Source organism: Cyanistes caeruleus, chromosome 13 (genome assembly GCF_971803275.1).
Source record: "Cyanistes caeruleus chromosome 13, bCyaCae1.hap1.1, whole genome shotgun sequence".
Taxonomy (NCBI): Eukaryota; Metazoa; Chordata; class Aves; order Passeriformes; family Paridae; genus Cyanistes; species Cyanistes caeruleus.
The window spans coordinates 7,635,735-7,661,911 of NC_141713.1; the positions used below are offsets into that span (position 1 = coordinate 7,635,735).

The following is a 26,177-nucleotide window of genomic DNA, read 5'->3' on the forward strand; positions in this document are numbered from 1 at the left end:
CAGATAAGGGCTCTGCTGGCTTTGAAAGAGGGAAGAGGAATGGAGATGTTCTGGCTCTGATATTGGCTTCACCCCTAGCCTTGAGCAAGGCACTTTGCCTCTGTGTGCCTCAGTTCAGCGTGGCGTCAGAGCTCCGGGAGCTCTGCAGGGCAGGGAGAGCTCAAATATCGATCGCTGAAGGAAATTGTGGCAGCTGATCAAGAAGTGTCTGTTGCAATATCAGACAACTGGCTGTAAAAGCATGAACAACACTTTTTGGACTCAAGTCCAAAGGTCCTGGATTGACCCTAAATCTTCAGAACCTGAGGAGTGTTCACAGACTGAAATTGTGCGCAGACTGAAATTGTGCATCCCACTCTACCTGGGGTCCCACAACCCCTTCTCATGTCCCTAGTGGTTTTTTAAAAGTGACAAATTAGTTTTTAATAGAACCCAATAATTCCAGAAATTATAAGTGTTTTAGGGATGCGGCACCCTCCTTTTCATTCTGAGAGTAAGACAAGTTGAGAGCTGTGAGATGACTGCTCTGGTAGTTGCAGGGAAGGAGCAGCAGTTCACAACCATGAGTGGTTTGATTAGCACAGTTTTTAAAATCACTTTCAAAGGTTTATTCTTTATTCTACTATTTTTCTATTTGTTTTTTCTTTCTCTCTCTTGGCTGAAAACCCACTCAAGCCCACCTTTCATTGTTTTGGAAAAATTGCGACTATCACCTTAATTGACACAACCTGCTTCATCTGGTGTTTTTCCCTTTTCTGGCCATTTTCATTCAGTGACTGCTTCCACTATATAAATTCTGGATATTCAATAGTTTTCACAGAAAGGCTATTATCCACTTTTCCTTGGCCCCAGGGTTTGTTCTCTGTTCAAATATTCATGCTCCCAGAAGGCTAAACTTGACTGGGAATAGACATAAGCCTCCTTTTAACTTTATAATGACATGTAAAAATCTTACCTAAGTGCAAGCACTTTTGCAATGTGTTACCTGTATTTTCAAGAGCCATGAACTGTTGCTTTTCTTCTTTAAACAAAAAACAAAAGTCACCTATGTGACTTTTTTTTTTGACCTGGCCACTCCTCAGCTTAAAGAACAAACAAACACAAGAGCAGTTTATGAATCACAATTTCTCTGAAAATATTTAGCTGTTTTTCCAGTCCTTCCTGATGCAGACAAAAAAACTGGGACAGCCAGCAGGTACTGAGCAGTTTCTATCCCTTTCCTGAAGCTGCTAAGGAACCACTATGTGTGGAGCATCACATTTTCCTAACTGGTCAGCTCTGAAGTGGAATTTTCTCTGTTCCCTGGCTTAAGCTCACCCAAGGTTCAAATGAGGTTTTCTTTGCCAAACCACGGCAGCAGCAGAGGGTACAGAGGGCTCAGTTATTCCACAGCAAAACAACTAAACCTGTACATTTCCCAAAAGATCTTTATGTTACGGGGAGAAAGGGCTGTGGTCAGGCATGAGCTGTTTCGGAGTGTCTCACGTATGTGAGTCTGAGCAAAATCAGCCAGGTCACATTTTATAGATCCTGTCTATGTGTCTTTTACACCCAGCTGGAAACACCTAGTCCTGCCTAAAGCATGAGCTGTCATGCCCCATCTGCAGCGTGTTTTGCCTGTCTCCTTCCATTGCTATGGCTACACCGTGCTGCCCATGAGGAAACAGCCCAGCTAGCGACAGGGGAGAGGCAGGTGATGATCCAGCACAGCCCTGTCTGTCCCAGCCCACCCAGCACCTGCAGCTGGTGGCAGCCCCTGGATGGATCCAGTGCCTTTGAGTAGGTAGGAAAGGCCCTGGTTTATCTCAGCAGATGAATTAAATCTGATATGAGCAGACAGTGCTTGTACAGACTGACAGGTTTGTGAGGTGGGGGAAGCAAGCACAAATACAGGCTGGGCAGAGAACAGATGGAGAGTTTACCCACAGTGAGGAGCAGGACTTGGTGTTGGTGGATAAGAAGCTCAGTATGACCAAACAGTGTGCATTTGCAGCCCTGAAAGCCAAACATGTCCTGGGCTGCATCAAAAACAGTGTTTCAGGTGGCAAAGACACCGACCTTTCCAAAGATATCCCTCACTACCCTTGGGACTTTTAACATATGGGCACCTGGAAAGTTTTGAAATTGATATCTAGTGCTGCACTACTGGGGGGAAAAGAAAAGGTGTGGGGGGATAATCCAAAGGGAAATTCACAACCAAAATTTGGTATTGAATCTCTGAGATGGAATAAGGAACTTGCAGGAAGAAGCGAGGCTCCATGCTCTGTGGTCTGGGAGCATTACCTGTCAGGATGATGGATGCACAGCTGGTGGTTATGAGCCTCAGGTTAAAAAGTGAGGCAGTCAAGGAAGCAAGTTTTCAAGTGAGGCATGGGAGCAAAATAATTTATGGAGAGAGGAGAAACTATTATATCACAAATCAGACAGAAAAGCAGGATCTTGGGAAAAGAGAGGGAAGTGCAGATATCAAAGATCATATTAGAAGAGATATGGAAAGAGAAATATTGAGGGCAGCTGTGTGGCTTTGGTGCAAGGAGGGCACAGGCACCTGCCTGTGCTCAGTTTCAGACTTGGCCTTTACTTTAGGCTGGTGGTGCTGTCTTCCATGTTAGAAACAACAGATTTTTCAAACAAAAGTGCTTTTCTCAACTGTGAACACCTCAGCAGGTTTTCACCTAATCCCAGCTGTCATCTGGCTCCTTCCCAAGCCAAGGTGGAGGTCTGCAGTCACAGACCCATTTCTTCCTCCCCAGTCACAGCTTTTTATCCTCCTCAAAGGTACCAGCAACCCCACAGAAGAAAAAAAGAAAAATCAAACACACTACAGTCCTCTCAGCACTTTCTCACAACTTCACTACTGCCAAGGATTCAGTTATGGAATCCTCCTCAGTTTTGGGGTAGTCTCTTCAGGCTCCACCATTGCTAGGTGTTTGTAGAGGATCTCCATTCCTCCCCAGCTCACCCCAAATAACCTTTAAACAAACTCATTCCCAAACGCCTCCTTCCTCTGCCTTTATATCACTTATCAGTTACTGATGCTCCAGGTGCTTCCCTTTTCCTAATGCTGAGCATCCCTTCCTTCCCTCCATCGCCTGCCTCCCTACCTCAGCAGCAAGAGGGGCCATGCAGAAGTTCCCTGAACTGTCCTGTTTGCTGCTGTCTTTGGGCTTCCCAGTGGATCTGCTCCTTTCTGCTCAGACTGCAGTGATATTGACTGCACTGCAGACACACATACTTTGCCCAGGTTCCTTAATTAGCTTCATCTTATTTTAGTTTGCATAAACCACGTTCTCTTTTTATTACACAAACTATTTCTTCTCTCTCAACCACTTGTGGTGCCCCAGCCAGTTTGCTTCCAAACCAGAGGGCTAAATTTAATCCCCCACTCCCCATTAGGCTTTCTCCATTTACAATATTTTTTTTTTTCAGTAATGCTTTTTTTTCCCCCTTTCTTTTCTTTTCTGGGTTGGGTGTTTGGTTTGGGTTTTTTTTTTTTTTTCTCTTCTTTCCAAGAGGCTGGGCTTCCTTTTTGGTCCATAAGCCCTCCTATTTCCCCCTGCCCCCTGGATGCCTGCCTACCTTTACTCTAAAATCCAGAGGAGGATCCAATACACTTAGAGTGCCAGCTCTTCCAGAGGTATCTAAGGAGGCTGACAGGAGTTTGATGGTCTCTTTTGCAGCCAGTGGCAGCTAATGTGGTCTGAAACCCTCTCTCTCTTTTTTGCCATTCACACACAGTACTTACTCTTCAAGCTTGCTGCTGCTGCCACTGCCTGAAAGGACCTGAAATACCACATAGGGAATTTTGATTTCTTCTGGGGAACCGGAGAAGGGGAAAAAAAAAAAACCAAACCAAAAACGCAGGAAAACTCATCTGGAGATTGTGAAGAAGACATACAGTAACAGCAAGAAGTGGCAAGCTCTTTACTTCTTGAACACTGAAAAAGACCTCATTTCTCTGCCAGGTGTATGGGACTTAGATTCTGGAAGCACTGCACTGAACTGTTAAAGGTAATGTATTGCAATTCCTCTCTTCTCTTTCTTTGGTGCCTTTTCCTTAACTTTCCTAAGGGCTCTACAGAGGCAGGCTCTCAGTCAGTGGATTGGTTGTTTCCCTGCTGAGCAACCAGCAGAGAAATGTGAGATAAGTTGTAAAATTGATTGAGCCAGAGCTTTTCCCTCCTGCAAGCTGCGCTGCTGGGAAGGGGAGCCTGTGTCTGGGCTTCACCTCGGCAGGATGGGTCCCCACCAGCATCCCACACCTTATGGGGAGCAGAACTATAGCCAGGGGCAACAGCTGGGTGCCAAGTTGGTTGGTCGGCTTGGGGAAGGGAGGGAAAGCAAGGACGGATTCAGAAACCCTACGGTCAGAAGCACGAGGTGGGAGAGCAGAGACAGGGTTATCCCCATTCCCCCTCCCCAACAGACCCTCCGACCCATCAGTGCTTGTCTGTGGTGGCTTTCAGCTGCTGCTGGAGCCCAGCTGAAGTGTCTGATGCTGTTCCTGAGCTCTGGGGATGGAGGCTGCTGTCCTGCTGATCTGTGGCGTGTCCCAACCAGCGCTGGGGTTTCCTGTGGTCGTGGCTTTGCTCGCTGTCATTGCTCTGCCACAGGGCAGGCAAAAGGTGACCCCTGAGCTGTGGAGGGGTGCTGAGCTCTGGAGGGGCTGACAGATTCAGAAAGAGAATGAAAAGAAGCAGGATGCCCGAGCGTTTGACAGCTCTCCCTGTACATGAGGATGTCAGGGACTGGCGGCTGGCAGAGTCCCCTGGGCTGCTTCCAGTGAGCTGCTCCGGCTGTTCCTCAGGACCTGCCCGTTTTCCAAACCCATTCACAGATGAAGCATATTTTTAGCAATAGTTTTCAGAGAGCTGAGCTCTTCTCCAGAAGTAGAGCGAGCAAAAAAAGGTTTTATTTGTCAGAGTCTCTATCAGAAATTACTTCTTTCCATTCATTTACTACTCTTTAAAACTCCTCATTTAAATCTTGTGCTCAGTAGAGCTCTGCACATAGAATAAAGAGTACATTTTAACCTTTCCCTTCTGAGTTGTTTAGCCAAAAAAACGTCAGTTTGTAAAGCTTTCCTTGGTTTCTAAAATAGCTTTGCCAGATGTGGAAAGGGGGAAACATCCCACAATGAATTATCTGGGAGAGAGGAATTTCTTAGCATTCCTCACTACTTTGGTTTTCATCTATAAGTTCCTGGTAAAGGACGTAGGCTGGGCAGAGGGGCCGGTGGTTTGGGGACTGAAAATTGTGGGATTTCAAATCCTGCAAAGGCACTATTGGAAGCTAAACTATTTCTTTCTTTGCTTTGGTTGTTTGATGTTATATCTTCCTGCCAGCTTGAAGAGGCTGTATATTCCTGACAGGTCAAAGGGGACATTGCCCCTTTCTGAGATGTTTCAAGTTGTTGTCAGAGTGGGAAAGGGGAGGCATCACCTCCCACCATCACTGGACAGACAGAGGCTGAGCTCTTTCTGCAGCCTGAGCAGTCTTTGGGGGGAAGCTCCATCTGTTCCACATGAACTGCTGTTTAATGTTTCATATAATCACCTCTGTGTACAGTAGCCAGGTTTGACAGCAGCACGAGGCCTGCAGGATGAATGGGCAAAGAGAGCAGACAGGATAGGAAACTGAGGGTGTGAAAGAGGTGGAGGAGAAAACTTGCTGAGGGAAAGAGGACATGAAACAAAATTCAGCAGACTTAGATTCCATCAGAGCAAACAGCAGCTCTTTGCTGTAAAACACTGCCAGTAAGTGAGGAACATTTAAGGGGTTTAAAGGAAAACAAAATAGATGGTATCGCTTAAAAGACAGAAACAAATGAATGTACATGGGGAAAAAAAAAAAAAAAAGGTCAGATTTTTGGTGAGTGTGAGGAATGCACACAATGATTTCCTCAGAACTCCAAAATCCACTCCATTATTGGTCTTTCCTCATCCCTCTCCGGGGCAGATCCTCCACAACATAATCTGCACGGACCCAGTGACTTCACTGCCTTCCCTCGCTGCCTGACGTGGGCTGCTGGAGGCCCAGCTGGTCCCATTTTAAAAACCAACGGGACTTTCTTAGCCGCCTGAGGCATCTTTTCCACCACCAGCACCACCCGCCGGTGTCTCCTTGCTTCCCCCTTTCCCCTGCCAGCGGTGGGATGGCTGCTGCAGCACAAGCCAGCCTAACCCAAGCCGCTCTCCTCCGCCTCCTTCCCCCCTCCCGAGCCCTCTGCAGGCTCCACGTGTGGAACAAGCCGGGCTGTGTGTGCCGCTCTCAGGCAGGGTCCCAGCAGCAGCAACAAAAGCCGTGTTCATTGCGGCTCTGGACCACATAGGGAGCCAGGCACGGCGGCTGCCGAGCGGCCCAGAGCAGCCGGGGCTGTTTAAAGAGGGAAGGAGAGAGAGGGACGGCAAAGAGAGGGAGCTGTTATATATATATATATATATATATATATTAAAAAAAAAAAAAAATTACTTGAGCCCAGCGCAACAACGGAAACCTTACAGTTTACTTTTAAAAACTCAGAGCTTCCTTGTGAGTGTGCAGAACAGCCCGGGCTGTGTGTGCGGGGCAGGGCTGCGGGCTCTGCTGTGTGCACAAGGGCGGTGTGTGAGCCTGCCTCCCTCCCCTCCCTCTCAATGGGCTCACAGTATAAATCTAAAGAAGCTTTTTGTTGGCCTGATGAATAGCCAGGGGGTTTTGTCGCGCTACCCGCGCAGCCTTTTTAGAGACGCTTCACACCGAGATTTTTTTTTGGGCTTTTTTTTTTTTTCCCTCTGTGTGCTTTTCACTGGACTTTCCTTATTAAGAAAAATTTCCACATCTCCCTTGCATGGCATCCCGCCTCCCCGATGGGTGCTCCGTACAGAGCAGAGAGCAGAAAGGTGGGGGAAGGATGAGAAATACCAGAATCATTCTGCTTGGACACCCCAAGACCCTCCATGTGCTTGAGCTGTTGAAGTGCCCGGAGGTGTTAGGTAGCAGCCCCATGGGCCGCCTTGCTCCCACTTCCTTCCCCTGCTCTACAAAGCCAGCTGCTGTGCCATGGGCTGTAGGGATATGATGCTCCCAAAGGCTCCAGCACACGGATGGAGGCAGCTGGAGCCGTGTCACTGCTGCTGTCACCAAGCAAGGATAAGGGAGATGCTGTGACCTGAGCATGTTGGTCACACAGCCAGGTCCAGAGGCCACCAGGAGCCCATTGCTGCTGCACACACTGCCTGGAGGTAGCCTGGCAGCTGGCTTTGCCTGTGGTTTCCGTCCTTCTGGCAGTTCCTGAGGTTGGCTGAGGGTAAAACCTTGCTGTGCTGGGGAGCTGGGCAGGAGGACAGCCACAGAAAGAGTTCTGCTGAGAGAAGGGAGCAAGAGATGAAAGCGGGGTAATCAAGGACTTCTGACAAGCACAATCCTCTGTGTTTTCACCTTTGTAGCTGCTCTTTATGTTAACCAAGGCATAGCAGCTCATGGCTTTTCCATAGAATACAGTTTATAGAGCAAGCCAGAGGATACCTGGGGCAGCTGAAGTAGGGAAAATTTTGTTCAAGACCTAAAATTAGCTGAGGTGAATGAATAGTCCTGCCTCACTGCTAAGCTCCTGCCAGGCTGTCACTGTGTCCTAATTGCACGGGGGCTCATGATGGCAAGGAGCAGTGATTGCTGTGGAGAATTTGGGATAGGGGATGTGCCATGAGGGCAGGTTTGGACAGCATGACCCAGGTGATTGCTATATTAGTGAGGCACCACATGACCCTTGAACACGTGGATAGTCCTGGTTGCCACTGTGTTATCAGGGAGCCACCTGGGAGCCAGGGAACTCCTGACACTCCTTGGTGTGGGGGAGCTGAACCCAGCCTTCCTCTGGGCCCAGCATGGGTAGGGCAGGTCCTGGAGGAAAGGGGCTCACTTCAACAGAGGCCACATCAAGTGACAAGAGACAAAAGGGCATCCAAGAGCAGCCACCTCCTGTCATGGGGATGAAGTGATCAGGACAGGAAATTTCTTCTGGCAGGGTAGTGTTCACAGTTTAGGCCTGAGAGGAGTAAAATTGTCTCTTAAGGCATGCCAAATAAACCTAGTGTACATTAGTGGGAGAATATGGAATGTAAATACCCATGCCTCAAGGCAGAAGGTAACCACTAAATGCCTTGTGTTAAAAAGAAAACTTCCTCCTCAGCAATTTACTCCCTATTTTTCAATGATGAGAACTTTGCTCTGAAGCTGGTAATATAGGTCTTGTCTAAGACAGGATACTGGTCTGAGCACACATCATTGGTTTCATTGGGTCTGGCAATTTTCATGTGCCTTTGGCTTCTCCAGTGCCCTTAGTTAGCAGTGAGCAGAAGACTTGGACACTTTATTATTTCTTCATTTAGTAGCGTAGACAACCACTGAAAGACAAAAGTAATCATTTGTCATGGCTGTAGGACATATAGATTTGACTTAATAGGAATAATTTGACAGGACACAAAAATCTGTTGGGGAAACTAAAAGAAAATAACCAAGGAACATGTCGTGCCTCAGGTTAGATCACAGAATGGCTGAGAAAGGTGTGTGGAAAAAAATGAAAAGGCAAACAGCTGATAAACAGATGAAAATGTTGCTGATCCCTTCCAGCTGGAGCTCCCATCCATCACTTGCACCTCTGCTGAGAGAGCAGTCACTGTGCTGGTGATTGAATAACCTGTAATCCACAGCAAAACCTGCGGCTCCTGCTGGGATCCTGCACAGGGTCAGGGATAAACACCCCTGGAAGTCCCCAGGCACCACAGGCTTTGCACAGGGCAGGGCAGATTCAATGGTTTTGTTGGCATAAATCTACTGACTGCAGAAGATTATTCCATCTTAGCAGTCTTGTGGTAGAGCAGCTGTAGATTTTAGTATAATTAACATTACATCATCTGTACCACAGTTTCAAGGTTGAAATAATCATGTAGGTTACATATTGGAAATTACAGAATGGCTTTCATATAAATGATTAACTGTCACTGTTACTTACCCCCAAAAAAATAGTTTCTCTGGTGTTTGGTGTATAAATAATACCCTGTACCTCTATAGTGCTCAGCTTCAAAGTAATGCTTCAGTGCTCTACCACAACAAACACCCTCCCATTCTGTAATAACCGGTCTACAAATGATGTCTTTTCCTCTGTTGTAAATTATACCATGCAGTTACTTCCACTGCTGTTATTGCATTCGGTCTGGTTAGTAAATAATACTCTTTCCCTACCATTGTATCTGGGGTTTAAATAATAACCTGTCCTCATACAGTAGCTGGCATGTAAGCATCACCCTCATCCTGCCTGGCACTTTGGAGTGCACAGAACATCCTGCTGCTGCAGAACAAATTGTAGCTTTCCTGTCCATAGTATTTGCCCTCTAAATCTTGCTCTGCTGTTTTGTATAGCACTTATTGTATAAATAATACCCTGCTGCCTTGTAGTAATTGATATGTAAGTGATCCCATCAGGCTGCAGGGTTCTTACTCTGCTGATATAGTCTACTACACCAGCACTGTGCAGAGGGGGAAACTGGGCTCCCAGCTTAGCCCTTCACCACTGATATCTGGGCCTTCTCTCAAAAACCAGGGTGCTCAGTGGCCACAGAGCTAATGCTACCCTGCAGCCATCGCTGTGTGTCAGCAGGAAAAGGGATCACCACTTTGCTTAGCCAGCTAGCCCATGGGACTGTGACCCTTCCTCGTGTCTTTCAAGACTAGGAGCCACTTTTCCAGAGTCAGGACAAAAATCCTTGTGCCTTCATAATTCCCAGATTCCCTGCAGTTTGTCTCCTGAAAAAAAAAAAACCTTGATGCTACTTACAGCAGAGATCACCTGCCAGTCCTGTTGTGTGGCTTCCTGCCTGTTACAGGAGACATGAAAGGATTCAGCACCACCAATAATGTTGAGATGTGTTTAGCAGAGGACAGAAGGGTCTTCACTGCACAGCTCTGAGTCTGCCCAGTACTTTGAAACGCTCCAGAGCAAGCCCAGCATGCCCTTGGTCCCCTCTGCAGTGCTGTACCCATTTCATCTGTAAAATCATTTGTGTATCAGCAGGGAGATAGGCACACACACCTTCCTTTGTACCCAGCAGCACATAAAGGTGTTTTGGGCTATTTTGGCCATTCTTTTTTCATATCCAGGTAGAAGTGTGGGTTACAGACATGAAGAACTCAGGGTCAACCAAGATCTTCATTTCAGCTCACCTTCAATGCTGTGCTTCCCTCTCACTGGCACATACAGCACTCCTGAATTGCCTCAGACAGGCACCATCACCCCTCTGAGAAATACGGCTTCAAGTTCAGTGTGGGCTATGAAGCCTTCCTGAGAAATAAGTTCTTGAGTGAGCTGGTCTCTGCTGAATATCACACTGCCCTTTTTCAGCTTTTAAATCCACACAGGATACCTCACTTCTGCTCTTGTTTCAGTCATTTGCATACAATTGCCATTGGCCTCCTACTTGGATAAGCACATTGAACTGACAGAAACACATGTACTCTAGGAATGTTATGCTCAGCCCTTTCTTTCCTAGATGCTAAGGTTCTCCACTCCTCCTGCATATTCCATGGCATCTCATTTGTTCAGGTATGGTGGAGAAAGGGTGTTTTAGCAACTTCAGAACCACAGTCTAGCAGGAAAGACAAGAAGGTTGGGTTTTTTATACTTGAAATGGAAACTTTCTCACACTGCAGTCTCATTTACTTTACTCATTTCTCCATTATGTGTATTGGCAAAAGTGAAGATAAATACATTGGTTGGCACCTTCTCTTCAATCCTGGCACAGTTCATTTCCAGTTTCTTCTATTCTCCAACTGGTTTGCTTCTGTTCTGTAATGTCAAGTGCAGCTGACTGGTTTTCTGTATATCTGCATGCAGTACCTCACCCATCAGAGATGTCTCTCTCTTCTGTGCTGTTGGATATAATTAAACAATACCACTAAACTAGCTGGGTAGAAGGGTCATTAGATGCTCAGATAGATGAATGGATTTATCTCCTTTATAAAATCAAGTCCTTTTCCAGAAGTCGCTTTAGGGATTCAAAGCCAGTTTTACAGCAGAGTACCCAAAGACAGAGAGAAGCAGTTCTTCAAATTCCATTATGTGCCTTGCTCATCCATTTTCATCTCTAAATTCTGAAATATTTGGCACAATTTGGCAGACCATCAGAGTTTTACAACACAGTTCTGACATTCCCAGAAATCTCAGGGCATCTCACAAGAGAGCACTATACCCTTTGCTATAGTGCCAAACCTTGTACTCAAGACCCTTGAAAACACCATATAAAAGCAATCTGTTAAATTTGTTAATGACCAGTGGGTCTGGTGTCTCTTGCTTTCTGAAATACTTGCTTTTAGTTTTCATTCCCTTTTGCAAGGTCTTTAAGGTGGGAAGGAGATGCACTGAGTCATGCAGAGAGCAAGCACAGGGCTCACAGCCCGAGGGGAGAGGATGTCCAGCATGGAGTTTGTACATTCCCAGTGCTCACAGAAGGCTCAGGGGACTCCAGATATTGGCTGGACAAGGCTGGAGTCTCTATGGACCAAATTTATGGGGCCAAAAGGAATATCACTGTAGGCTCTCACCTTCCCATTATGCTTTCATTGAAAATCATTAACTGAAAGCAGGACTCATTCAACCATGTTTGCAGGAATGCTCATCCTAAATGCCAGAGAATATTTTTGGTTTGAACATCGAGCTGGCAGCTATTTTTTCTGATCATTTCTCCTGCTGTGTGGTTTATTTCAGTGGCGCATCAATGCCCACTAATGCTGTGGTGGCTCTTCAGTTGCAGCTGTGGAATTTCCGTGATCTGCAGGCTGCTGTGTGACAGTGCCCAGATGTTATGTATGATTTCATCCAATTCTCACACTGGGTGTAAAGGCCATAGAGCATTTTCCTTGATATATTGTCTTAAGGAAACAATTCTCCTGTCTGAAAGCAAAAGAATGAAAGTTCTCTGTGCCAGCTTGAGAGGATTTAGACACCCTTTTGAGGACCCTCCCTTTCTTTTCAAGACTGGCAGTTACCTGTCTAGACTAGGTTTTAATAGAAGAATTCGGGATTAATGTTCCCAACCTCAGAGGTAAATGGCATCTTTACTGCTGATTCCAGTGGTAACTGGATCTGGCCACCAGAAAATTTACCTGCCCATCTTATTGGAAGAATGACAAAATAAGTCAAAATAAATCATAATTATTACTTGCCTTTGAATTGGTCTTTCACACCAATAGTACAAAATAAATTTACTTTTATACAGTTTCCCTTAGTATTGTTGCATATTAGAGTTAAAATACCAGCATAACATGCTCCAGGGTCCATTTTAAAGCCCACACATCCCCCATCAATGCTGGACCATATTTGCAGATTTTAAACACTCTGCTAGGCAGTTATTCTCCCGACAAGGGGATCTGTGTTGGTGCCTTTCTGTTCCTCAAAATGTGGGCACTGTTGCTTTTAAGGTGTTCCACATGTCTTTGGAAAACATTTTCTGTTGCCCTTACCAAACACTGGAGAACATTTTGGAGCTCTCCCTCAGCCACACCTCATACAGAGGAATTTATTTACCTCTCAAAAAACTTGTTTTTCCCATCTGTTTGCTGTTTGGGTTTCCTCCATACCTCACTTTCTCTTTTTGAAGGTATGACATACGGACTTTGCTTAGCAAACTGTAAATTTAGGCATAGCAGCAGCTCTCCAAATGTCTGTGGCTTGTGTTAAGGTTACATTTCTTTCCCTTCACAGTCTACACCTTACAGAATAATTTTATACTTCATGTAAGAGCCTTGCTTTTATTCAGAATTCCCGTGGTCTCCCCAGATTCACATTTAGGCTCCCTAGGCTTGGCCAGCAGTACCTTTCTAGATTCCAAGATCTCAGGCAGAGATTATCATCTGCCTGTGCTGGGGCTCTTCAGTGGAGCCCAGAGATGTGAGCTGTAATGAAAAGATTATTGATATTCATTCACTGACCCTAAACTGAAACCCATTTTGGAGAGGGTAATTGTCTTCCTCGTGCTCTCTCATTCAATGTCACATCCACAGTTTTCTCCTAAGTTACACCATACCTAAACCCATTTATAAGATTTGTAAGATTAAAGGGTCTCTATATACAAAATATACATTCAGGTCACAGAGTCTGGCTGTATTTCCAGTGCACTGTCTCTGTTCTTTAGGGTAGTTTCACCATGTTTTTGAAGGGAGCAGACCTTTCAGTGTGGGCAGAATTTCAAGAAGACACTGAGACCTATGGAAAAAAAAGGAAAAGGCTGTGATTGAGTTTTGGACTGAGCAATGGGTCCCATATGATTAAAATTTTATCTTTTTATTTTTGTTGCTTTTTTTGGGAAGCGTTTTGTTTCAAGGATTTTCTTGGTGAAGTTTTGGCCTGAGCCAAGATAAGAATCTCAAGACAAGGAACTGAAACTCTTCTGCCACTTGTTCTCTCTCTTATGATGAGGAGTTCCATTATCTTTCCTCCTGGGTGGGTGAATACATCACCCAGAGAACAACATCCACTGCAGGGAGGGGTCAGGGGCTGAGAAAGGACAATTTCTTAGGCATCTCTTCCATCACCTTGCTCCTTTCTTTCTAGCCCCTTTGCCATTCTCATAAAATAGGACTTAAAGCTTTTGAGGTCTCTGATGGATGGTTCTTCTCTGTGGCAGCCCCAAAATAAGCTTGTTTGGCTGTGAACCATTTTGTTGTTATCATCTTTCTTGTCGTGGCTTGTTCTCTGCTGTACAATTTGGCTTCATTCTAAAGCATCACCATAGTAGAAAAAACACAAGAGAGAGATTTATTTTCTGCCTGGAGTCCTTGTTGGTTTCTGCCCAAGAAGAAAAGGACAGTCTGAACCAAAGGCAGGAATTACTGTTTGGACAAAGTGACCTGACAAGTGAATAGGAGCAGTGGATGAGTGTCCGTGCCCAATGGAAGTGCCCCTGGCATGGAGAGCTGTCCATCCCTCGCTGTTCCCTGCACAGTGAAATCCCAGTGGAATGACTGGTGCAGGACAGGACAGTTGACTTCACTCTGTTGCCCCAAAAGGAATGGAGGAGTCCTAAATTAAACAGGGAACTTATTGACTGAGCCAGTTAAATTAAGTTAAATACACACTGTGTGTCTTAGTAGAGAGTGAAGAGAGCACTGCACACCAGACTGGTCTCCTGGCTCAGGAAAAGTTTGAGCACACAAAAAAGGAACTGTACAGGGATGCAGTGATTTGGAGATGCTCAGAGGTCTGGAGCAGTTCTTTGGAGACTGGGAGAGCTGAGAGTGTTCAGCCTGGAGAAGAGAAGGCTCCAGGGAGACCTTAGAACACCTTCCAGTACCTAAAGGGGCTACAAGAGAGCTGGAGAGGGACTTGGGACAGGAACACGTAGTGACACAACAAGGGGGAATGGACTCAGAACAAGGGGGAATGGACTCAAATTGACAGAGGGCAGTTTAGATGAGACATTCAGAAGAAATCTTTTCTGTGAGGGTGGTGAGACACCAGTACAGGTTGCCCAGAGAAGCTGTGGGTGCCCCATTGCTGGAGGTGTTCATGGCCAGGTTGGACAGGGCCTTGGGCAATCTGGTCTAGTGAAAGTTGTCCCTGTCCACAGCAGAGGGGCTGGAACTGGACGATCTTTAACACCCCATCAAGCCCAAACCACTCTGTGATTCTGTGACTACCAGGTGCCATGAGATGGCAGTGGCTGGGCAAGTGACTGGGGATGAATGTAAAGGGAAAACATGAAAGAAGAGATTATCTGGTGAGGTTTTAACAGGGCCTTAAGCCATCCACACACTTCCAGGAAAGGCCCTGGTTTGTACAGCCAGACAGCAGCCTCGGGCACGGCCCCTGCTCCGCACCCTCCGGCTGCTTGGCTCCATCCCTGGACGGGACCAAGAGGCAGCGCTTTGTCCATGGGCCACGAAATCTTTCACCACTGCTAAAGCTGTCAAGAGGGGGACAAAGTGGTCTGGGAGAGCTGGTCAAGGAGGAAATGAGAGGAGACAGCAAACCATTCTCCTGCTGTCATGCATGAGGCAGTTTCAGGGGGTGCAATGCCCAGCCATTGATTAAGTTTTCCTAGAACCAGAGATGGGAGTGAAAAGCCGCTTCTCTTCCTTAATCCTTCCTGTACCATTCAACCTCCTACAGAAATACAAGCTGGCATGGCTGTTTTGTGCTCAATTTAGTTGTCAGAGGTTTGCTGGCAGAGGAAATGGAGAAGTAGGAGAGTCTTGTTCAACACAGCCAAGGCAGCAAAACCCTCATTTATAGTCTGAATGTGAAGCTTGTGGTCTCTTTACACTGTGTGCCCCCTCCATAAGATGGAAGGCAAAGTGAGCCCAATGCCTTCAGAAGTGAGAGTGATCATATCATTCCCAGACAACAGACCACTTTGGTGAAAACCCACCCCAATGCTCTGGTAAAGACCCTTCTTTTGACACCAGAGTCTGTCAGATCCTTCAGCAGCAGTGGCAAAACTCACTCTTGCATTGTGGTTGGGGGTTCATGTTGCTGCCAGAGAAATTGTCTGAAGTCCCAGTGAGTAGAGGCTGAGAGGAAAAGATCTTTTACTCCTAGGACTTCCTCTGCTTATCCTGCTCAAAGAGAGTGTGTGAACATTTAATATGCATGTGCCTTTCTAAGGACTCACAAATACTTTGAGGATCTGGATACAGGAGAAAACAGTAATCCTTTGCTTCTCCAATGAAAATGCCAGTGATCTGCTCAGTAAGAAAAGATTGTTCCCATCTTCTGGAGTTATGAAGGAAAAAAAGATATGCCAAGAAATTGGTATATTTCAAAAGCTGCAGGCTATTTATGGCAAATAGTAACAGTCTCTTGGAGCACTGGCACTATGTCCTGAACAGCACATGGCAGGATGGCTCCCCTCTGCCAGCCAGTAACCAGAAAACCCCAGGCCCTGTCCCATGCCATTTGCCCTTTTGTCTTCCAGGTCATCCCAAAGGGAGGATCAGTTTGAGATTCCACCTTCCTATAAAAACTAAACTGTTCATGTCTTGAATTTATGAGACAGGAAATCTACTTGGGAGGAAAACTGGGGCTGAAACAGCCTCATTTAAGTAAATCTAAGCACAGTGTTTACACAATGTCTGGAATTAATGCAGAGAAAACTTTCAGGTGCCAACTTTGGAAAGAGAAAATGGGGAGCAAAAAGAGGCAGATACTGAGACTGTGATGAAGCTGGAAGCTCTTCCTCAAAGTTGGATGAAAGGTTGCTTTTACTGCTGCTAAGCACCAGTAACACACTGTACTCAGCAAGGCAAGGCCCAGATAGCATATGGTTGCTCACCTCTCTTCTGTGTCCAAGATGTGACACTATGAGGGGGTTTAATATCACCAGCTGTGTGTATTCCCAGCATGGACAGCCTCACCAGAGGTCATGGTGGAGTCTGATGTGAGCAGAACATCAGTAGAAAGTGTCCTTAGCAAGAGGCTGCTGCAGTTTTGTACCTTGTGAGAGGTGCCCATTGCCATGAAGGGACGTGAATGCAATGTGGCCATGTGGTCACAACATGTCATTAGTGTGATCCAGTGTGTAGAGAGACCCTCCAGACATACACAAGCTCCTGAGGCTCTCACCTGGAGTCTCCTGAGGTTGTTGTTATCCCAAGCTAGCATGCTGTTTTCTGTCTACCTGGAAAAATCATTGTGAAGGTGGCAGGAACCAGCTTTACAATGTTTCTTCCAGTGCCACCCAGTGCCCTGTTAGGTGAACATCCACATGGTATTTCTTAGGAGCTTTCATTTTAGGTGATTAGGTGATTTTGGGCAGCAGAGCATTAAAAATTACCAGATCTGGGCAGCAATGAGCAGAGTCTGTGAAGATTTAGGTCTCCATGCCTACAGACTCTCTAATAAAACATGGTTTCAAGCACTTTATTACTTTCTGAAAAGCCTTCTGAAGGGCTGAGCTGGGTCAGAGCAGAAGGGCTGTCCATGAACTCTTTAAGGTCTGTTCCAAGCCAAACCATTCCATGGATTTTTGGAATCTTCTGCCAGCATAGAAACGCTGCAGAGATTTACTGTTCTGCAGTCACGTTCACATCTTCTTCTGCAGCCAGAGGGGGATGAGGATTTCTCATTGTTAAGGCTACATCTTTGCACAAATGAGGTTTCAGCCTTCTTCTGCAACAAGTGAGAAGTCAAATTCTGCACCAGGGAAAATCTCCAGATTAGCCTGTGCATCATCCACACACTCCAGCAGAGCAACAGGACATCTTGTGGTGGGGCCAAGTGGATGCTGCCACTCAGATGAGCTTTACCTGTCCCACACAAGCTCCCACAGAGGATTTGCCAGGTCCCTCAATCTTTTCTTTCTCCTCCTCCATACTTTGGTAGCTTGGATCCTAGGTGCCCAGAAACAAGAGTGTGGTAGTTTGTCATTTCTGTGGTTTTGTGGTTTTCATGGAATTGATAGCGAGCCAGTGCATTTGGATGGAGAAAGTTGTCAGTTGAAGGACTTGTTACTGACTTCCTTGGATCATGGCCCAAGCTGCCATCTTCACATCCCACATCTGGGGAGGATCTGGTTTCTCTTGTGTTGCTTCTCATGTCTGGGGGAGTTTAAGGCTGACAGCAGCTCCAGAAAAAAATGTGTGGAGGGTATAAGGAGACTTTATGAAGTGCATAATCACCCACCAATTTCTAAAAATTGATGTCTAACAGTGCTCCAGGCTCCCTTGGTAGCTGACAGAAAAGACTGAACCCCCATTTAAAGGTTCTCAGCTGAGACACCTATTTTATAAGGAGATTAACTGCTCTTTAGAAGTTTCAGTTCCTCCTCTTGGACTAGAGAGGATTTTGAGTTTCAACCAGTCTCAAAGGCTCATTGTTCCCTTGAATTCAGAGGCTCCAGTGCCTGTTTGAGGGTAGCTCTGGCTTTCCATATCAAGCAGACCCTGGGAGCCATGGCAGCCCAGGGCTTGGTGCTGATCCCACACCTTGCCTGGAAGGCTCCAGCTGTCATCTGCTTGCCATAGTGGGTATTTTGCAACTTCTCTGTCCTTGAAAGATAGAAAAATTACCATGGTGGGTGTTGCTAGTGGCAGACGGTTCTGGATTTCCTGCAAGAGGGGTAGTTTTGGAATGGCTGGTGGTATGGGCTTCTGCTGTCCTCGAGCCTGTGTGTTTAACTTGTAGCTGAAATCAATGGAGATATAATCTAAAACCAGTGTAAATCAGGGGAAGATGAGAGCTGTTCTGTGGCAGATATCAGAAGAGGGATAAATGCTTGGGAAACCTTTGTGTTCAGTAGGAGTTTTGTTCCAGCCCATCTGTCTGAGCTTGGATCACTAACTGGACCTAGCACAGGACTCTTTAGCTTTTGTTAAGATTTCCTCTGGCATCTTGCTCATTGAAAGCATGAGCCTACAACCATGAGCATTTTGGCTTTTCCTGCAGTGTGTGAGCAATATAATCAGATAAACATTCAGACTATGACAGACTGCAGCTGTTTTATTGGAAGAGAAGCCATAAAGACACTCAAAAGGGTAGAGCATAGCACCAATTTTGGGTGTCTGTGTCAGAGGACAGAGAGGCACCCTGGTACCATCACCAGGGTGCATCAACAGAGCTGTGTCTGACCACGTCCACACCTGCAGTGGCAAGGGGTGCTTGAGGACAGGAGCCAGCTGAGGCTTGAGATGAAACCTCACATTATCCCTAATCTTCAATAAACATTCTCAGGTTTGTGCCCTTAAAGTGCCTCGGTGCCACCCGTTTGCCATCCCCTGGAGCAATCCAGGCAGACAGTGCTGCAGGGCTGTCAGGACTGGATCCCTCAATGACAAAACATCTGAGCAGTTGCTGCCATGTCTCCTTCTGACAGGGAAAATAAAACCAAACATCTTTATTGTTGCAGGGATGGTTTCAGAAACTGAGCAGGCAGGAGCAGCATCCAAGCTGCTCTGCACATAAAGACCTTACAGAATGGTTAGGAAGCCAGACAGAATGGAATATTTCTCTTATTTTCTTTACAGCTGAAAAAACATGAAAAATTACAGGAGTGCATTTGTTGCCATGTTTCTCTTCCAACATTTTGCCTTATTTAAAAAGAGAAGAAGAAGAAGATGAAGAAGAAGAAATAAAACTGGGTTTTCCCAGCTCACTCACTTCACCCACCCCCCTTCCTTCCCTCCCATTTCCTGGACCTGGCTGAGGGTTTTAACTGAAAAAACCCTGAGTCCAGCACAGAGGGTGAGAACACAGAGGGACAATAAAGTGTTTGTTTGTGGAGATCACAGAGGAACAGCCTGTAGGCTCACAGAGGAGAGGGAAAACCAAAGCCTGCAAGGACATAGGATGTGCTCTCCTGATGCCCCTGCTGGGTGATGGGATCTCCTCAGATCTCATCAAACCCCTGGTCTCGAGTGCTGGTGCCTGAAAATAATAATGCTGAGATAAGGCTGGATGGAGAAGACCACATGTCCTAGAGAAAATGAGGTCTATTCCTTGATGGGGAATAAACTGGGGATGGAAAACCAGCTGAAGAAAGAGAAACCAAGGCTAAATAAACAGAGCTGAACTTAACTCTTGCTCAAGAGCCTCTTTATATCCATAATTTTAGAGGAAATATTGTCTTTGGACATGTCTTTATGTTCAGGCATATCTTCTAGTAATGACTGACATTTTATTAGCTGCCAGAAGCGAAATGTAGGTGTACTAAAGGTTTTCCAAAACTGAGAAAGAAGGAAGCTTAAAACAACCCATCTGCCTCTATTAAAATAAAAATAAAAAAAAGGACAACAATTGCAGCAAGGGTGATTAACATGGTCTGGAGCAAGCAAAGGCGACAGGAAAAACTGCAGATGGGACTCAGTTAAAATAGACTAGAACAGAAAATTCTTTCCAGCAAACAAACATCTTTGGCTGTGCTGTAAACAAGCCATCTGGCTATTTTCCACTGTACAGTCTGACCGTGTAGGTACTTCGTTGAACTTCTGCTGTACTGACTTTTCCTTTTCTTGCTCCCTGTACATTCTTCTGCCCTTTGAGAAGCTGGGGATGTGGTTGGAGGAGCAAGGGATTAAACCTGTCTGCACATAGGTACACACTTCCTTCCACACACACCTAGATTCTCAAATAACATATTTATATGCAGCCAATTTAGGACACTGCACACAAACTGATACAGAAGCACAGTCTTAGGAGTAAAACAGAGCAGCAATAAACTTCAGTGAAAGGGACAGTTGTTCTCCGGGGTGGGGAGCTCCTGAGCATACCAGCAATTCCCAACCCTGTCCTTTTCAGAAAGGCAAAAGTTTTTTCCTGAATTCTTCCTGGCCCAGGCTGAATTGGAGAGGTCCTTGTTTCTGTCTTGGGCAGAGATGGTAGGATGGCCGGAATTTCTGTGGCAGTTTGGTTGGGTTCTTGTTGCTCCAGGCTGCTGGGTACCCCACACAGGGACAGTCATCCTGATGCAGAGGCACAGCCGTGACCCTGTGTAACTCATCCTGCCTCCTCCTCTCTTCTCACCACAAAATCTGCCTGCTCCAGCTGCTCTCTCAGAAAGTGCAAATGGAGTTTTGCAGGAGAGTAATCTGCAGGGATGGGAGGTGTTTTTGTAGCACGGACCTGACAGAAAGCACAGTGTGATCATTGCTGCCTGTCTGGAAGGCTCTGTGCTGAAGAATTACCCCTCACAGTGCTCCCCACTAGAGTCTGGACAAATTCCTCTTTTCAGCTCCACTGAAGTGTGTGCAGAACTTCTCTTAAGGGTGACTTCTGCCAGAAGAGAAAGACCTTGCAACTGAACTGGAGTTTTCCAGCAGTGATCTGGTAGCTGCTGTGGGTGTAGGAGATCCCCTTTTTCTAGTAGCCAGAATGCCTCAATGATTTTCAAAGTAATCAAAGGAGGTTATGACCAGAGTCCTGTTATTTATGACACATATGGTAGGGGCATTGACTGTATTCCCAGTGTTTCCAAGGCCCACTTCTCAGCCATTCAGCTACAGCTGGGGGACAACCAGTAAGATCCCGAGCAGGGGATGCTCCTGCCACTGCTTAGCCTGCTCCAGCCTTTCCATGCCTTTACTCAGTCTTGTAGCTCAGCCATTTATCCTTGAGCACTTTTCCTCTGTGCCAGATCCCATCTCAGTGAGCACACACTGATACTCCCCGCACTGAACTGCACCTTCCTGCACCTTGGGCACAGCCCATTCAGCCTGAACCTACAGCCCTGTAAGAGGCAGCATCCACACTTGAGCTAGCCACCCTCCTCTGCCCCGACAGTCAGTCTTTTTAGATGTTGCTTTACAATTACAGGAACAACCTCTCCAGTTCCCAGGTCTCAGGGAACCACAAGGTCCCCACCATCCGTGCTATCCACGTCTGCTCACACAGACCTCCCTCTTTACTCACTTGCCTCCAGAACTGCTTCTTCAAGCAGCTGTTTACTCATCAGGATGTGCCTGGACATCCCACTAGAGACACCACGGAGCAGAGGCATTGCAGCATGGAACCACTGCTGTAACAACGGGACATTAATCAAAGGCATTCCCAGCACAGTGAATCCCAACCAGAGCTGCCTGCAGACTCAGGGTTGGATCTCCTTGGCATGCTGCAGGGGAATGAAAAATGAAGATCAACATTGCAAACAGCACCCTGAGGAGTAGGTTGGGTTTCTTACTGGCAGGGACTCAACACTTTCGCGGAAAACACCCAAAACATTGTTATTCTGATTTGTTAACCACTGCTCACAAGGAAAGTCCATTTCCTCTGGGCTTCTGTGGGACAGGAGGAGGTTGTTTTTTTCCTCCATAGCTAAACCAAGCTGCAAAGATACCACTGGTCCCAGCTGTTGTCATATGAGGCTGTTTTTCCTTGTGGAAGATCAGCATAAAGCTTGCATAAGTCTGAGAGTACAGGAGTTTGTCTTAGCTTTTGGGACAAAGGAAATTTCTTCTGTTTAGGGCAATCTATTCTGTGATGTCTACCTGATGGGCAGATGAACCTGCCTTCCTCTTATCCACTGCCAATGTACACAGAAATATCAACTCAGAACAGACCAGTTTGCTGCAGCCACAGACCCTGTAAGTCTTTTCAGCAGTCAATTGTTATATCTAAACATCTCTGACTCCTTGCCCTAGGATATTTCTATTCTTTAGTAGGTAAGCCAGGTCTAAAGCTGCCAGGCTCTCTTGGCAGAGTTTATCTCATGATACTCAGGGCTATTCAACTTACCTGTATTCTGGCAAAATGCAAGTCAGTGGAAAGGTACCTCATCTAAGCAGTCTGAAGAAGCAAGATATTTTATTTAATATTTTACTAGTGGTTAGGAGAGTGTCCTCTACCCAAATCCTTTCTGCCCTGCAGGATCCACCTTGACAGAAACTCCATCACTTCCTTTGGTACCAGTTTCAGTGATCCATCACCCACTGTGCAGGACGTGGGCTTTGTTTCCCATTTGAGTTTATTCAGCATATGTCTCCCAGCTATTAGTTCTGGTCATGAATTTCTTCTAGATTAAAGAGCCCTTTAGCACCAGCAGCCTCTGCTTGAAACAGTATTTGTGCACAATTGTCAATTTCTCTGTTTTTCTTCTTTTATTTGTTACAATAATTAGGTTCAAACTTCCTACTTTCTAGTCTTCCCCCATACAGCATTCTGTCCAGCCCTCAAAACCTTGCTAGTGGATATTTCTTCACCACCTTTTTCTGATATCTTCATGACAGCCCAGAGGTGTGCAAAGTATTCCCATTATTCACATCTAAGGCACAGAGAGGAATTCTTGTTTGGTTTACTGTTGGATAATAGCAGTAGCTCTCCTGAGTGACTTCTTTCTAGGACTCAACATCCCATTGCCAGCCATGCATCTCTTGTGCAATTTTATATTTGATTCTATTAAAATACTATTTTATATTTGATTCTATTAAAATTTTAATTTTAAAATTAAAAAGTCTATATGGAAACCCATTGGATCTAATGCCACCCCCAGTAGATGCCCATTAGAAATATTTCTCTCAAGGTCCCTCAGATGGATCCCGTTAGGAACCCACCAGCCTGGACCTAAGCCATTTTAATGGATGTACTGCTGACATTACACATCTTCATATCACAGAACCCTGAAAAATTCAAACCTTATCAAAATCTAATTACATTGTGCTGCAGCCATGCAGGCAGCTTTATCAAACAAGCTTCGAATCATGCTAAATAATAAAAGGCTGGAAGCACCTGTTTTATACACAAGTGCCTTAACTAAGATTAGTATTATTAGTATTATTAGTATTCTTCAGTGCTTAATGAACTGGACTCTGTATCAGATCTTCCATTATTTTGCCTGGAATTTATGTCAATCAAACTAGCAAGTATTTATGAGGCTCATCATTGTGTATCTTGGCTGACTGTGGACCCAGTGCTTCAGTGCTTGGGACCTGCCCCAGCCTCCAGCAGGGATTTGGAGTGAACATCAGTGGGGCAGCAGCTCGCTCAGCCAGCTCTGCAAGGACTCCAGGGTATGGCTGCCTGGCCAAGCTGATTTCAGGCTGTTTGGCAGTAAACAGATGATGTTTCCAATTCCCCTTGCTTTTCTGAGGAGCAGAAAGCATTTCATTGTCCCCCACAGCCCATCCTGTGGGCACAGCCCCCTCCCACGGGTCCTGGCTGTCAGACTCTTTGACCTCCTCTGCAGCGGGGCCGTGAGCTCCACTCTGCTCATCCCTGCAGCTCTCATCTGCAGGAGAGGTTTGTAATACATTGTGCAGACATCACCCCTCACCAGAGAGACACCCAAACGCATGAACAGCTCCCAGAGTTCTCCCTGAGGTCAGCACTTACCTGAAATTTTAATCCCATGCACAGCAGAAAATGGGATACCTCCATTTGATCTTGTTCAGCCCTATAGCTGCAAACTGAAGTCTCCACACTCCTCTGCCAATGTGTTCCATCCCTGTTCTCTCCTATTTTCTGCCAGCAGAGCTGTCTCTATTCACTAAGGATATGGTTTTGTGGAGTGTCAGATTCAAATGAATGAGTGCATCGAGGTCAGTTTTTTCATAAGTGAAAGGTTAATGCTGAGCTGTACAGGATGGGGTTTATTTTTGACCTTTTCTTGTGCCAGTGAGGATATGTAATGCAGTTTTTTACAAGTTCAATAGGCATATACCTGGAATGTTACCTGTCAGCTGAAGTCATCTGGGATCTTTCTAGATCACAGGAGTGAAGCAGACAATATTTAGACCTCAAAGGAAACACCAGTGATTCAGTAGGTGTGGTCCTTCCTTCTGAGTCAGGGCTGAAATGTGATGCCAAACTGTGCTGGGTTGGCAGAGGACCTGTTTTTAATTTGAAATATTGAAACCAACTTGAGTCTTTGTGGCAATTTAACATGACATGATATTATACTGGATGGTAATCCATTTAGGATTAAATTAGCTGGCCTCCCTATATTGCTTCTGTCACTCAATGTCAGCAGGATGATCCTTTCTTTTCCTGAAGCCTTCAGAAGAAGCAGGTTGCTCTGACTAATTTGGAGGTCCCAAGAAGATATTTTTAGGGTGGATTCAAGATGCCCAGAACTGTACCCTGTGGATTTCTTGTATTAGTTCTGGATCAATTTGCTCTTGAGTATCTCACTGGCTCTCAGTGCAGGAATGTTGGCCGAAAGAGTTGCAACATTTGACTTTTCCATCATGCAGAGGGAAAACTTCCCTTCAGAGCATTTTAAGGAGTACAAAATTCTTCCAACCATCTGGCCTGAGAGCCAGTGCTGGCTTGATTTGGGATGCCCAGTGAAGGACAGCTCCTGTTCTGAGACAAAGGCTTAGTGGATGTGATGATCCCTCTTGAGTAAATATGTAAAAGGTATGTGAAGACCTGTTGTAAAATTCCCTTTCTGCTGCAATTCAGTGAGGTAAGACTGAATCACAAGAGACAGTGTGGGAAAGCAATATTTTAAGTGATGTATAATAGCACTTCACACTGTTGTACATAGCAGAGCATCTTATTTGTCTCATGCACTTATTTCCCTAAGCAAGAGGCACTTTGAGGCAGAATCCTTCCCCAAGGACAGGCTTTCCTCGCTGGTGTGAGGAGTGTAGGAGGCTTTAGGGGCAGCTGAAAGCTTTGCACTGCCCCACATCAGCATCCACAGCACTCAGCTCCCTGTGAACGTACACAAATCCTTTCTCCCTGTGTTGTTTCTTGCAGGTAAATTATGACCACTTTACTATTAGTGTTTGTGTGTTTGCAAGTCATCACCGCAGCCGACTGTGTGGAGCTCTCAGGTACGTGTCCAGGGCATGGCAAAGCAGGGCTGAGCCATGTGCTGCACATCCCTGGTCCCTCCCCAGGGATGGGCAGCCCGCAGAAATAAGTGTGACCGAGATCTGCGCTGTGCACACACGAGGCTCCTCCTCTGTTGTGATGGCTGCTGTGCCACAGCCTCTCACTGCTCTGGTGCTTGGGAAGCCAGGGAGATAGCTGCAGATTTGTGGGGAAACTAAGAGAATTTCAGCATTTCCCTTTTGAAGCATTATCAGGTGTGAACTCATAGTGTGAGCAGTTATGAGCAGAGCTATGCTGCAGCAGAGCCTTTTCTTCCCTTCATTCCCATATCCAGCCCTGGTCCAAATCTCAAAAGCAGCCATGATCATTGCCATAACTTCCCTTTCTAGACTAGACCAAAAAGGTTATGTCTGAATATGTGGGTACAGGTGTGCACAGCAGATACGGGCACTGGATCATATGGAAACACGGGACATCTTTGCACTACATGTGTTACTGACATAACCATTGCTCTGTTTGGGAACTGGCAGACAGTAGTGATGGCCTGGAAGTCAAGATACCTGAGCAGTCTCCCCTGCGTGTTATCCTGGGAAGCTCCCTGAACATCCCGTGTTACTTCAACATCCCAGAGGAGCAGGACACCAGTGTCATGCTGACCCCCCGCATCAAATGGAGCAAGCTCTCCAACGGCACCGAAGTTGTCTTGCTGGTGGCCACGGGTGGGAAGATCCGGCTCAACAGCGAGTACAGGGAGGTGATCTCCTTGCCCAACTACCCCGCCATCCCCACCGACGCCACGCTGGAGATCAAGGCGCTGAGATCCAACCACACTGGGATTTATCGCTGCGAAGTGATGTACGGGATCGAGGACAGGCAGGACACAATAGAGGTCCTGGTGAAAGGTGAGATCCTGCCCTTGCTCTTTTCTCTCAGTGTCTTG

At 46.1% G+C, this 26,177-nt stretch overlaps 1 protein-coding gene across 1 annotated transcript in view; it reads left to right on the top strand.

Annotated features, from left to right (window-relative positions):
- The first annotated feature begins 1,665 nt into the window (after positions 1–1,665).
- ACAN (aggrecan) overlaps positions 1,666–26,177 on the top strand; it is a 48,593-nt gene continuing 24,081 nt past the window's right edge. The window contains exons 1-4 of the mRNA XM_023933881.2: positions 1,666–1,783; positions 3,739–4,011; positions 25,160–25,236; positions 25,768–26,139. Of these exons, the coding sequence (XP_023789649.2) occupies positions 25,167–25,236; positions 25,768–26,139 (442 nt within the window). The 5' untranslated portion in view covers positions 1,666–1,783; positions 3,739–4,011; positions 25,160–25,166. The remainder of the gene's footprint in view (positions 1,784–3,738; positions 4,012–25,159; positions 25,237–25,767; positions 26,140–26,177) is intronic.